Here is a 13,406-nt window from a genome sequence, read left to right as displayed (position 1 = left end):
CTGTAGCTCTGTGCTCAAACTGCTTGAACTAAAAGTACTACGTTGCTCCAAGTAGACACCCCACTTGGCAAGGGTGGTGGTGTTCTGTGCCACCCCCGTTTTGGATCCCTGGGTCCATCTATAGACCCACCCCTGAATGGGATAGGTTATTTGAATCAATACCCGTGCCGTTCCTGTGATGGCTTCTGTGGCTACTAGGGCTGCATTTACAGCGGCCAACTGTTTCTCTATTACAGAGTAGTGAACTTCTGCTCCTTTCCAGTATTGGGACCAAAATCCCACTGGCGGCCAGAGACGCTCCTGCCGTTGCCAGAGGCCCCAACCATCCACCTGGGTTACATGAACATCAAGTTCAAACGAGCGACCAGGATCTATTACTTTCAGAGGTTGTGCCTGTGGCACTGCCCATTTTGTGGCAACAAAGCCTTGATCTATAGCCTCTGTCCAATCCCTTGAGGCCCCCCTTTTTATGTTATACAAGGGCCTTGACATTTGTGCTAAATGGAGTACAGACACCCACCAATACCCCAGCAGACCCAAATACCTTTGCAGTTGGGAGACATTGGTCGGCCGGGGAGAGGCTTGTATTTTATCAATAATCTCCTCAGGTATGAACTTTGTCTTACCCGACCACACAGCACCCGAAAGCTTGAACGATAAGCCAAGGCCTTGGACCTTTTCCTCGTTCCCCACCTAGCCATGTGACTTCAGGTGGCAGAGAAGAGAAGGAGCTGCTTACTCTAAATCTGAAAGAGAATCAGAAGTTAGTAATATGTCATCAACATAGTAAAACAAGATCACAGAGGATGGGTGATCACACTGTGCCAAATTCTGGGCTACAAGCCCATGGCAGATAATGGGGCTGTGCAAGTATCCCTGTAGAAGGACTTGGAAAGTCCATTGCTGCCCATCCCAAGTAAAAGCAAACTGCTCTTGACACTCAGGTGCAATGTCAATAGAGAAAAAAGCACTTGCAAAGTCTACTACATAGTGATACATTTCCAGGTGGACAGTCAGAGGATCCATCAAATTGTGTATTGAAGGTACTGCAGTGTGGAAGGGTGGTGTCACCTTATTTAACTCCCTATAGTCCACAGTCATTCGCCAGGTCCGATCAGGCTTCTTGATAGGCCATACTGTGGAGTTAAAGGGACTGTGTGTCAGCCTCACTATATGTGCCTTCTCCAATTCCAAAACTATACGACCAATCTCCTCCTGTCCTCCTGGCAAGTGATACTGTCGTACTATAACCATGCACTAGGGCTGTGGCAACACTTGAGGAGGATGGTGAGCATGCCCACGTGTCACCGCTTTCACCTCTCAGATCTGGAGACAGAACTCTCCTACCAATGTCTGTAAACTGAGGCCATGTAGCACGTCCACCCCTAGAATATATTCCAGGATGGGGGAGACATACACCTTGTAGGTACGAGGGGGAAGCCTTCCTATACCCCGTGGTAAGGAAACAGCTTTTACCGTCACAGTCTTTTCCCCTGTAGGCATCAATGCAGATTGCTGGTCCGGGGATCAGTTCTGGGTTCCCATAAATAAGACTGCAGTCTGCACCAGTGTCAACTAGGGCCAAAAGCCTATGCACATTAGAAGGGGACCGATGTATGGTCAGTTTCTTATAGGACCTCTGGTCCCCACTCGTCCCCTCTGACCAGTTACCTTGGTACCCCCAAATCAAGCTGAAAGGAGTCAGCTTCAAATGGCCGCATGATTTCCTGGAGGGACACAGGTTACACTTTCTTGTACTTTCCATTTGGGCTTCACTGGAATTGCTGTTCTGCATGCTACTGTTTCCAAAGTTCCAACAAGAGTGCATTGGGTTGTCGGTCTATTTTTTCCTGATCTCTTGTTTTCACGAGATCATGCCACACATGTGAGGTCACACTGAAGCCTGTGACCTCACCCCCTTACTTTTGATTTGGGCTTCTAGGCCTTAACTTCTCGGATCTCCTGTCTTAACTTCCCTTGCCCCTGGCTTTCCACATCCCCCAAGGTGGTCATGGTGGTGGTAACTTCATGAACCCGTCGCCCCACATAGAGCATAAGAATGGCAACCAAGGATTCAAAAGCACTTGCAGGGGCAGTATCCAAAGCCAGATCTCTCATGCTGGTTGTAAAATGCTCGTCATCCAGCCCCCGCATATTAGGACTGAACATAGCATGTCTCATACCCATTTCACGGATGATTTGAGTAAATTCAGTATACGATTTCCATTTACTCACAGTGTCTGGCAGCTCGCCAGCCTCTCCCCACACCGTGCGTACCACAGCAGTGAGCCACTCCATTAGAGTGTGGTTGTCCTGGTCGTGGGCCAACCTATGGTAATTCTGTAACCTTTATCACAGGGAAGGATGCACTGCCACGGAGGCTAGCTTTTCCATTTCCCTTGGGGAGCAGAGAATGCTGTCTGCCCCCTCATCCTATAAAGGTAGCAGCCAAGCCGAGATCAGCTCTCCAGGGTGCTGTTGGCACCACCTCCCCAGCTCCTGCAACTCAGTGGGAGTGTAAGGGGTGTAGGTTGTGAACTCAGTCACACCTGGGTTGCCACAGCAAGGTCCCCAGGACCCAAAGGTTGCTCATGCTTTACCTTTTGCTTCACAATGGGCCGGGAATGGGGTTTGGGGGCTACATTGTCTCCACCTGGTTGGTCAGCCTGCGCCTCAGAGTTGCCACTGTGGGGCTCTTCCTCTAATAGTTGGACCTGAGCTTCCAGCGCCTCCCACCAGGACTGCTGGTCCCACACCCAGGCTATTTCAGCAAGCGCTTCCTCTGAGTTATGACACAACGTGGTGAAGAACATCCAGCCCACACAGCCGGTTGTACCTTCGCCTCCTCCGGCAACTGCTCAGCTAGAACCTGCAGGGCCCTCTCCACACTGGCCAGAGAGCCATCCATATCCTTCCACCCTCCTCGGGGGTCCACCTCCTGAGAACAGTAGCTACCTGGTTCCACACACTGTGTGGGGGCCACCTGTCCTCCTGCCCAGTGTGAGACACCATTCCTACCTCGCCGGAACCCTGCTCGCTGCAACATGTATCATGCAGGGTCTCTGGTCCTGCTCCCCACACAAGAACACAGGATATGGTGAGGCCAAAACGGAACACCGAAGGAGCCATGGATAAGGTGTGTACACCACTATAGTCTCACTGGTGTCTGGGTTGGAGACACAGGAAGCAGGATCCACACAATCCGCAACCTGCAGTCCACTTTTCTGCCATCTCCCAGCATAGCCATGGCAGTTATATCAGTGTCTAATGACTAACTGGTACAGCTGATGGCCAACTGGTCACAGCTGATGGCCATCTACTACCCGAGCCAGCATCTTTACACGTAAGGTCGAGATCCTGGCAACTGTTCTCTGGGACTCTGTCCCTACAGCACTATTCAACCAGGCAGGATTCATCTGTTAGGCCAACAACCAAGACTCCCAACCATTAGTTCCACACCCCCCACACACCACACACACAAACACACACACACACACACACACACACACAAACTCACAGCCATTCTTTTTGTAGAAATTCAAAAGAGGACATATGGACTCTTTAAAGTGCTGTGGAGGTGCATAGCACTGGGTACGTATTATTTCTATTCTCCTTCAAATTACAGGACTTTCTTCTCCCTTGCTGCACTATCATTAGCATCATTCAGGCTTCACAACTTTGATCAAGCTCATTTAAAAAATTCATAAATGGAATGGAAATAGGGGCATGTGTTTCCTGGGGTTATTAGGCATGGATTGAAGAGAGGTGAAAAGGACTTGGGTAGCGATGTATGTGTACTTGTGGGGAACAAGATTATATGGAGCAGAATGTATTGAGCTAAGAATGGTGAAAGGAAAGTGAGAAAATTAAATAGTATAACATGCAAACATAACTAGGCAGAGTGGAAAGAGAAAAGAGATGTGTTTCTTTAGGACTGGGCTTGGCTACAGAGCAGAATAAAAGCAAGCAAAGGGCAGAGAGTGTGGCAGAATTGCGGCCAGCTGAAATAAGCATTTTGGGAGGAGGCAGTAAATGTAATTTTCAGTAACCAATTTTCTTTTAATAGGGGAACTAAGATGGTTTGTGAGGACAGGTGCCTCTAGCACTAATCATCCGTAAACTAAAAACACTCTGTTTGAACTTAATTTATCTGCTGGAATTGTGTGCCGTTTAATTTAAGCCTACATGATGATTTCCTAGCAGTATAGTTTATGCATTCCTTTTCCATATTATCCCCTTTTAGTCAAGACTAGATTTGCCACTGACTTTTATTTTGGCATGGAAGTCCTAATAGCTGACACCATCATTTGCTGTTCATCAACCAAGAAATTGAAAGTTAGAAAGAATATTGAATGTCAACTATAATTTATATATATATATATATACATACAAACACACACACACACACACACACACTCACACACACATACATACATACATATAATCATCGGATATAGGGATGTGGAGTGCAGCATAGGGAATAAACTCAATGGAATTGTAACAGCTATATACCATGTCAGAGGGGTAGTAGATTGGTTGGGGGAGGGGATTATCACTTTGTGAGGGGTGTAAATGTCTAACTATTACATTGTTTTGTACACCTGAAACCTAATAAAAAAACTCATTTAAAAGAAAAAGAAAATTAGAAAGAAGGGGTTGGGGAAAGGAATGTTTGTTTGGAGAAGGGTGTATGTACATGTTTGTTTGTTTTTTATGTACTAAGGGGAAAAACAAAAAGATTCATCTCACTATATAGAAACATGTGGCATTGTAATTCTCACTCATGACTATGCAAGCGAATCCCCCTCTATGGGACTTTGTGGTTATCATATTTGGGGTACTGTCATGCAAAGTGTCAGGCAGGGTTTCTGGTCCCTCTCCCCACATAAGAACGCAGGACATGGTGAGGCCAAAAAGGAACACCCACGGAGCCATAGATAAGGGGAGTCATACCACTATATATCTCGCGGGCAGCTAGGTTGGAGACATAGGAAGCAGGAACCACACGATCCGCAACATGCCATCAGTTTCTCTGTCAACCAACCTCACTTGCTAACTGCAGTCCGACGTGCTAACTGCAAGCTGCCTCTGTGCAATCCACAATCCACGATCCGCAAGCCGCATTTGCCAGCCACGATCTGCTGTTAGTGTAGCCACAGCAGTTATATTAGTGGCCAGTATCTCACTGGTTACAGCTGACGGCCAACTAGCCACAGCTGATGGCCATCCAATCACAGTTGATGGCCATCTACTACCCGAGCCAGCACCTTTCCACGTGAGGCCGAGAGCCTGGAAACTGCACTCCTGGCTCTGTCCCCACAGGTACTTATGATGCACAGATTCTGAGTTATTCTGTGGGCTGCAAGTCCTTGGCCAGTGTCTTCATGCTGGCTGTAAATTGGAATTTCCTGGAAAGCTTGAAAAAATACCAACGCCTGGGTTCCACCCTCACAGATTTTTATGTAATTGGTTTGGGTTGAGAACTGGGAACTACGAATCTTTGAAGTCTCCTCAGGGGATTCTGGGAACCTCTAGTTTAGCCTATTGCTTAATTAACTGGGTGGGTTAAACAAGTTTTCAAAGTGTGATCCTGGAACCAGCAGCTTCAGCATCAACAGAGATTTTATTAGAATGAAAGTTTTTGGGCCCCTCTCCAGATTTACTGAATCAGAAACTTTGGGGGTGACCCAGAAATCTGTGTTTTAACAAGCCCTCTAGGTGATTCTAGTGCATGCTATAGGTTGACAGCCACTGCTTAAACAGTCCTTCCTAACCCTCTCTAAGGTACATCTGTGCAGTTTTCTGAAAAGGAGAAAAGCTCTGTGGGGAGAGAGTACCCGAGAGCAATTTCCAGGCTCTCAGCCTCACATGGAAAGGTGCTAGCTCGGTTATTAGATGACCATCAGCTGTAATCAGATGGCCATCCGCTGTGGCTGGGTGGTCATCAGCTGTTACCGGTTAGCCATTAACCACTAATATAACTACCGTGGCTACGCTAGGGGCTTGGTTGGTTGGTTGGTTGCTTGGGAGAGAAGCGCAGATTGCAGTTAGCAAGGGGTTGATTGGTTGGCAGAGAAGCGGATGGCAGATTGTGGATCTTGTGGCTCCTGCTTCCTGTGTCTCTAACCCAGCCGCCAGCGAGAATATAGTGGTATGACTCCCCTGTCTATGGCTCTGTGGGTGTTCCTTTTTGGCCTCACCATATCTGGCATTCTGGTGTGGGGAGTGGGAGCTGAGTCCCTGCATGACATGCCCTCACCAGCTGATGAAATCTGTCCTGGGAAAGGACTTTGATAGAAATTCTTTTAATAAAACTATAATATTAAGAGCCATGGTGGAGAAAGGGGAAACGGGATGATGTTTTGCTGTAAAACCCGAGCAAGTTCAGGAGATGGCATGTCTTCATAATAGTTAGGGGGTTGGTTGCATAGACAAGCATAACCCTGGTGGCAATGCCTGAAGGAAAACTCCTACTTACCTTTCAAGACCTTATTCAAATGCCAACTTCCTCTGTGAAGCTATTTCTGAGCTCTGGTGTAAGTAGCTTCATCCTTGTATGTATTTTGCACTTGCTATATTCCTGAGTAATGTCTTTTCTCACTGTATTGTGGTTCTCTGTGTCTCTCCCCCTCACCAAATTGTGTGATCTTTGAAAGCAGGACATTCTCTTACTGATCTTTGAATCTCCAATGCCTAATACAATACCTGATACATACTTAATGCTCTAGAATTGTTTGGTTAGTGGAGGCAAGAGGAATGGCCAGCTTTGGGGGCTGTCAAGAGCCTTTGAATGATGGGCTTTGTGAATTCATCATGGTCTTTGGTTTGACTCTACCTTGAACTAAGGCTTTTGATTTTATCAGCACACGATGAGTAGATTTCTGTCGGTGATGGCCTTATACAACAATAATTTGAGATATATTAGCAACTTACTATTTTATAGTAGGTTACATAACTGTCAGGTGCCAGGACTAATAATGTCAAATTTTCTTGTATTTTCTGTTATTATAGGTAGACCTCCATGGAAATCTAATTATAACCTATAGGGATACATTTGCCACAGTTCAAAAGTACTTGAGTCCTTTGGCCCCACTAGTTACTTCTCATCCAGACACTGTCATCTTCTGGTACTTTGTACTTCTCTAATTCAGTAATGTACTCTGTTCATGCCTGGGATGCTCACAAATATTCTTTTTTCTTTTTTTCTTTTTTTTAAATTTATTTATTGGGGTGACAATTGTTAATGAAATTACATAATTTCAGGTGTAAATTCTGTATTATATCATCTATAAATCCCATTGTGTGTTCACCACCCAGAGTCAGTTCTCCTTCCATCACCATATATTTGATCCCCCTTACCCTCATAGGGGAAACAAATATTCTTTAAATAAGATAAACACTTAGTATATTACAATCACCTTTGCAACCATGCCTTCTGGAGGTTATATAGGTTCAGGTCAACACGATTGGATGCATATGTGTTCCCCAACTCTTTACAGTCAGAGATTCACAGGCAATTCTTGGTTTAATTTCCAAGGTGATTAACTATACGTTCATTATAGTACATGGATTTTTACTGGCTTAAATCTCAGAGGACAACCTTATAATCTTACTCCCAAGTTTTATTTGGGGGGGTGGGTGTTTTACTGTCACCTAAGTTACTGTCAAGAGTAATAATTTCTAAGTTTTATAGAAATTTTGAAATTTTTCTCAGTGTCATTCTCTAAAATGGAATTTTTAAGAACCAGGATATAAACCAGGAGGAACTGGATTTGTGCCTTCTGTGCTAACTCATAATCCTAATATGTATGTGCTGAATAGATTTTTCTTTTTTTTCTGTAGGCATTATATCTGATAGCTACTAATGGAACCCCAGAACTCCAAAATCCTGAGAGACTGTCAGCTGTATTCCGTGACTTTTTAAATCGCTGTCTTGAGATGGATGTGGATAGACGAGGATCTGCCAAGGAGCTTTTGCAGGTGAAAATAAAATAGGACAATTACAGAGAGAGTCATTATATTGAGCTTTTCTACCTCAATATGTGACAGCAAAAGAGATCTGTCAAGAGATGTATAGTGAGAGTTATGTGATTTTAGATAACAGGCACATAAGTATAGGCATGCATTTGGTATTTGGTTAATTGGCATGTTCCCTTTCTTAGAAGTTGGCGGTTAAATCTTTGAATCTCTTTTGTCCCTCCTGGAGTCTTATTTTGCAAGGAAAAACAAACACATTGTGAACCTCTGGTGTTGCTGTTTTGTTCTAAACTTTACATGTGCCCCTGGATGTTGCATGCAGGTGCTCTTGTCTGGAGGTAATTCTCTACATAACTATGCAATTACTTTCATGGCATTTGCTATTCTAATGCTTTACTGGTCAAAGCCCCTTTGCTTGGGATGCCAAATGGCAGGCACCTGCTTGCCTGGGTGAGTACCATCCAGGGGTGAGTGCCTCTGTAACCATTTGTCCTTTTCGTGGTTCTCAGGGATTCGAATATATGATGATAATTAGTACCTACTGTGTACCAAATTCTTCGTACACATCTCATTTAATTCTCACAACAACATTATATGGTTGGTGTTATTATCCCATGTTACAGATGTAGAAACTTAGGCTCTCACAGCCATTGAGTGGCAGAACTGTGTTGTGAGCCCTAGATTATCTGACTTTCCCTCACACAAATACACAAACTAATTTAGAGCAAAAGATGTACAGGTATATCTAAGAGATATTGGTGTTTGGTTCCAGACCATTGCAACAAAGGGAGTATAGCAATAAAGTGAGTCATAACCTTTTCGCTGGTCAAGGGTTTTGCCTTCAATTTGTAAAAAAACACAACATCCATGAAGCTCAATAACACAAAGCAAAATAAAACAAGGTATGCCTGTATTTATATTGATAAAGCAACACGTGCCCAGGATTACACGTAGAGCTTCACTACTAGGGACTGTTCTTTAGGGACATATATCAAGCTCTGTGACATCCAAGAACAGTGACTGTTTGCTTGTTCTCTCTGTGACTTTAAACACAATCCAGTTAAACAAAAGGTGCAACATTTGGCTATTAATGACTGATTCAGTCAGTTATAGGCCAAAAATATAATATATATGTTTCCATTGCTCCTGAACTCCCTCCAGAAACAGAGCCACACCCCAGCAAAAAATATCCCACCACAACTCAAATCTCACCTAGGATAAACCAATTTGCTGGAGTTAAGGAGGCTACACCTTCTGTTTTCTGCTACCTGTGAGAATTTCACAGGCTGCTATAAGACCCTGAAATGTCAAATGTAGAATGACCCTTTATTAATTCTCGAGTCAATCCAGTCTCAGCATTACAGAAGAAAGCTTCTGAAGTAAGCTTCAGTGCTTACTTTCACATCTTTTCACCCCTCCCACCACCCCACATACACATCCTGATACACATTCCAAGGATAAATGAACATACAGATTCTCTTAATGTAGCTATACAGTTACATAGATAATTGAATCAATTACGTAGTTCCTTCCTAATAATACTTTTATCTCAACCAATCAGATAGCGAATACAAAACTATATTGAGTCTAAATTGAATAGTTTGTTTGTTGCATCTTTTCATTATATTATATTATATATATATATATATATATATATATATATATATACACATATATATGTATACATATTAGCAATAAACTATATTGACTCAAGTCCACATAACACCATTGTCTGACTTTAGCCTATCAATGCCCATTTTTAGATGTTAGAAAGGAGAGAGATGTATGGCATTCACACCACTGGAAGGCTTGAGAAAAGACATAGGTCTTGAGTTTTTGCATGCCTTTTTGTATGGCCTAAGTCAGTTCTCTGTCCATCAATTGGTATTTATTGAGCAACTCCTATTTTTAAGGTCCAAGTACAATAGGTGATACAAACCTCTAAAGGCATGATTCCTCATCTCCAGAAGTTCACAGTCTCTTTGGGTACATGAGGAAGTTAGCGTTCATGTGAAAGAGAACTTAAACAGTAAAAGGTCACACACCCCAAAATAGGAAAACATTTGAAAGAAGCAAGAGATATTCACTTATATTAAATACTGCAGGGGAGTCAAAAGAGAAATGATGAAGGCACAGCTATTAGGTTTAGTAGACAGGAAGCCATTGGTTTCAGGGTTAAGGTCAAATATATTTTTTCAAGCATGAGAGCTGCTCCAGATGAAATCATCAGCATAAGAAAATCAGAAAGTCAGACTATTGTAAACACCGTGAGATTTTTACAATACTCCAACTCTTGACACTGAAGGACAAAAACATCTGAAGGACAAAAGCTGGCACTATTTTTATTAATTATGTTTAATTGCATGCTCAAAATACATTTTTTTAAAAAAGGGCTGCTTGAAAAATGTAATACAGTTGTTGGGAGAAAGAATTCCAGTAATTCCTCTTTTTTTCTTTGGCAGCATCCATTTTTAAAGTTAGCCAAGCCTCTCTCCAGCCTGACTCCTCTGATTATTGCTGCAAAAGAAGCAATTAAGAACAGCAGCCGCTAGGACTGCAAGCCTTACCCCACACCATCTCCCTCATGAGTAAGACTGAAATAAAACTCTGCTGCAGGAAAGTTTGAAGAAAAGACAGTCAAATGGGGTGGGGGTTCTTTAACTTTCAAATGAATAGAAACTTCTTAAAAGCCTTTTTCCTACTCCTTTAGATTATGTAATTTATTTGTAAGCCTGAATCACAGCTCAAACAGGGCAGCAATGTCGAAGTGGCCATAAAGTGGTCACTTCCACCGTGAAGCGAAAGAGCCAGTAGTGAATCCCCTCATTTTGTGCATCCACTTTGAAGAAAAAGGTTTCTCAAAGGTGCACACTTCCTCTTCATAGTGTTGTGTTTGTTTTTAAGTTAGAAAGTAGTCCCTCTTACATTCGAACTTCCTTCAAAACTCCTTACCCAATGTGATGTTTTTCACTTGCATTGTCATTATATGTCCAGTAAAAAGACGTCAAAACATTTTTAAGAAAAGGAAGGAAAAAAAAAGAAAAAAAAACAAATAACACTACCACCAACAAAAAAAGCAGAGCAAGTACTAGGTGAACGTGTGGAAATCCATGCCCTAATAGAGTTGCAATTTTTTGTTCTTCTTCTATAGTGGTGGCTTGGTTTGTGTACCTGTTTTTCTGCATTTGCATTGGAAAAAACTTCTTTTTAAGACATTTTCCAAAAGCATAGAGGAATATGTGTGTGTTCAGGAAAGGCTTTTAAAAATGTATATTTAAATAAATCTCAAATGGTGAAATCTTGTCACATTTCCGTGGTGATGCTTAAGAAGTAGTTGATTTATCATTTATGTAAATCAGCTTGTTCATCTTTATGATTCCTGAAGAAGGACACACCAAAACTGTGGCACTCATGTTGGTTGAGTCCAGGTCCTATACCTAGGCAATCCTGATAGGAGAAACCATACTTAAACAAAGATGCGACTTTCTCTGAGAGCCAAAAGGAAAACAAGATAAGTGTACAGTACTGAAATCCTTGTTGGGCATTAAGTAAACAAAGATAAAAAATACCTAATTCAATCCTCTCTTATGCTTGTGGAATACATGCACTGTAAAATAGGCACATCATGAGGAATGTGCCATTAACCAACATTTGCTTATGATAAAAAATATTTATTTTTACAATTGATAGCATTTTAAAAAATTTAAAAGATACGGAGAACAAAGATATTATAAGCATTTAACTCTGGGAGAAATGGGAGGCAATGAAACCTACATCCCAATCAACATTTGGCTCTAAGTACTTGTTCCCATTTTCGCTATATATCACTTCAGGATATAGTATGTTCATACTTAGTCCTTTAGGCTTTTGAATGTCAGAAACATGTTCATAAAGATCTGGAAGTTCTCCCGTGAAAATAATTAGGGTTTGCAATCATCTGTCACAAGAAATGTAAGTCCAACTGAATTCCTTTTGTGGCTTGGAGAAAATATGAAAATTTGACTTATTTCACCATAAACAATCTATTTATTAAAAATTCAACAGCTGGCACTTCCTGAATCTTCTAAGAGTAGAAGAATGTCTGGAGGGTGTCCGCGTAGAAAAGGATATGATTCTCTTTCTAATGTATTATCAAATTTTATAAATTCTGCGAAGTTGTTTCTCTAAGCTTTTGAAAAGCTAACAATTTGTGTTGTAGAAGGCTTCTTGATTTGTAGTACATCAAGAGTCTGAATAGAACCTATCTACATTCAGCAAGAGGGAGAAAGAGATAAATGCTTTGGGCCTCTCTCCTTCTGTGCTGACATACATCCACCCAACCATCCAGCTATTCCTTAAAATAAAACAACTTTCACTGGATAGTTTCTGCTAACTATATAGTGTACAAGTTTATGTTTAGGAGATTACACCACTGGTGGATTTCCTATTTTCCTTTTGGTTTCTCCAACTGTGAAATTTGGGCAGGGCTTGAATCTTCCCAGAAATGTTCACAGTGGGAGAAAAAAAGAAATGTGAAAAGAAAGTCAATGGTAATATTAATATGAAGCATACCACATTATACTTTGCAAAAAGGTGTCTGGGCCTGTATTTTTTAATGCCACACTGTTCTAATGAGAGAAGGGGGGGGGCTAAATTTTTATGTAATTTAAAATTAAGGGTTTTTTCTAATTCATTGTCCCATGAATTCAGTAAAATAATACCTTTGGTGCAAATAGAATTCAGTACATTGATAACTATGCCCTGCCAGTGGAGAGAGCCCCAAACCTGGTTGGGAAGTCCTAGCTGTCATTAGCATCCTTTATATGTCATAAATGCTTTTTTTTTTTGGTGGGGGGAGACCTTGAGCAGTGATCCTTCAGATCACTGGAGGCAGAGGAATGACTGCTCTTTTATACTTTCAATTCAGCATATAGACCATGAGGAGCCAGGTACTTCTTTTTTTTAAATTTTTTTTATAGTTTTATTTTATTTTATTTTATTTTTACAATCCCTCACACCGTGGACCCCCCTCCCCCCATCCACCACCACCCCAACCTCACACCGAGCCATCACATTATACACATAAAATTATAGTTGGCATTCATTCATGTCCCATTGTACCAAGATTTTATGATAATATATACCAATAGGCTTCACTCATACAAATTTATATCTATGTAAATTTTAAAATTAGAACAATTTCTAAAGACTCTTCCCTGTGTTGGAAAGTTATGTTTATTTCTAATAAGTATTAGAGAGAAGCTGTTTCTTCTGCCAAAATGATGCTGAAGGATTCACATTTGGTACACTTGAACAACTTGGACTCAAGATGGTTAATTATTTATTCCCTTTCCTGGATTTTTTTAAAGCTCATCTTGACACAGGTGAGTCTATCCAGATCTTTGAAGTTGCCAGTATGCCCTCAGATAATGAAGGAACACCATCGAATA

At 41.8% G+C, this 13,406-nt stretch overlaps 1 protein-coding gene across 10 annotated transcripts in view; it reads left to right on the top strand.

Annotated features, from left to right (window-relative positions):
- Positions 1 to 11,279, top strand: part of PAK3 (p21 (RAC1) activated kinase 3) — a 530,673-nt gene extending 519,394 nt beyond the window's left edge. For all 10 annotated transcript variants that reach the window (XM_081044041.1, XM_081044039.1, XM_081044038.1 and 7 more), the window contains 2 exons: positions 7,843 to 7,980; positions 10,440 to 11,279. In XM_081044041.1, coding sequence (XP_080900167.1) covers positions 7,843 to 7,980; positions 10,440 to 10,529 — 228 coding nt within the window. In that variant the 3' untranslated portion in view covers positions 10,530 to 11,279. The remainder of the gene's footprint in view (positions 1 to 7,842; positions 7,981 to 10,439) is intronic.
- The last annotated feature ends 2,127 nt before the right edge of the window (positions 11,280 to 13,406 follow it).

Source organism: Rhinolophus hipposideros (assembly GCF_964194185.1).
Source record: "Rhinolophus hipposideros genome assembly, chromosome: X".
Lineage (NCBI taxonomy): Eukaryota > Metazoa > Chordata > Mammalia > Chiroptera > Rhinolophidae > Rhinolophus > Rhinolophus hipposideros.
The sequence above is the reverse complement of the archived record's forward strand: the minus strand, read 5'-3'. Positions and strand labels throughout refer to the sequence as shown.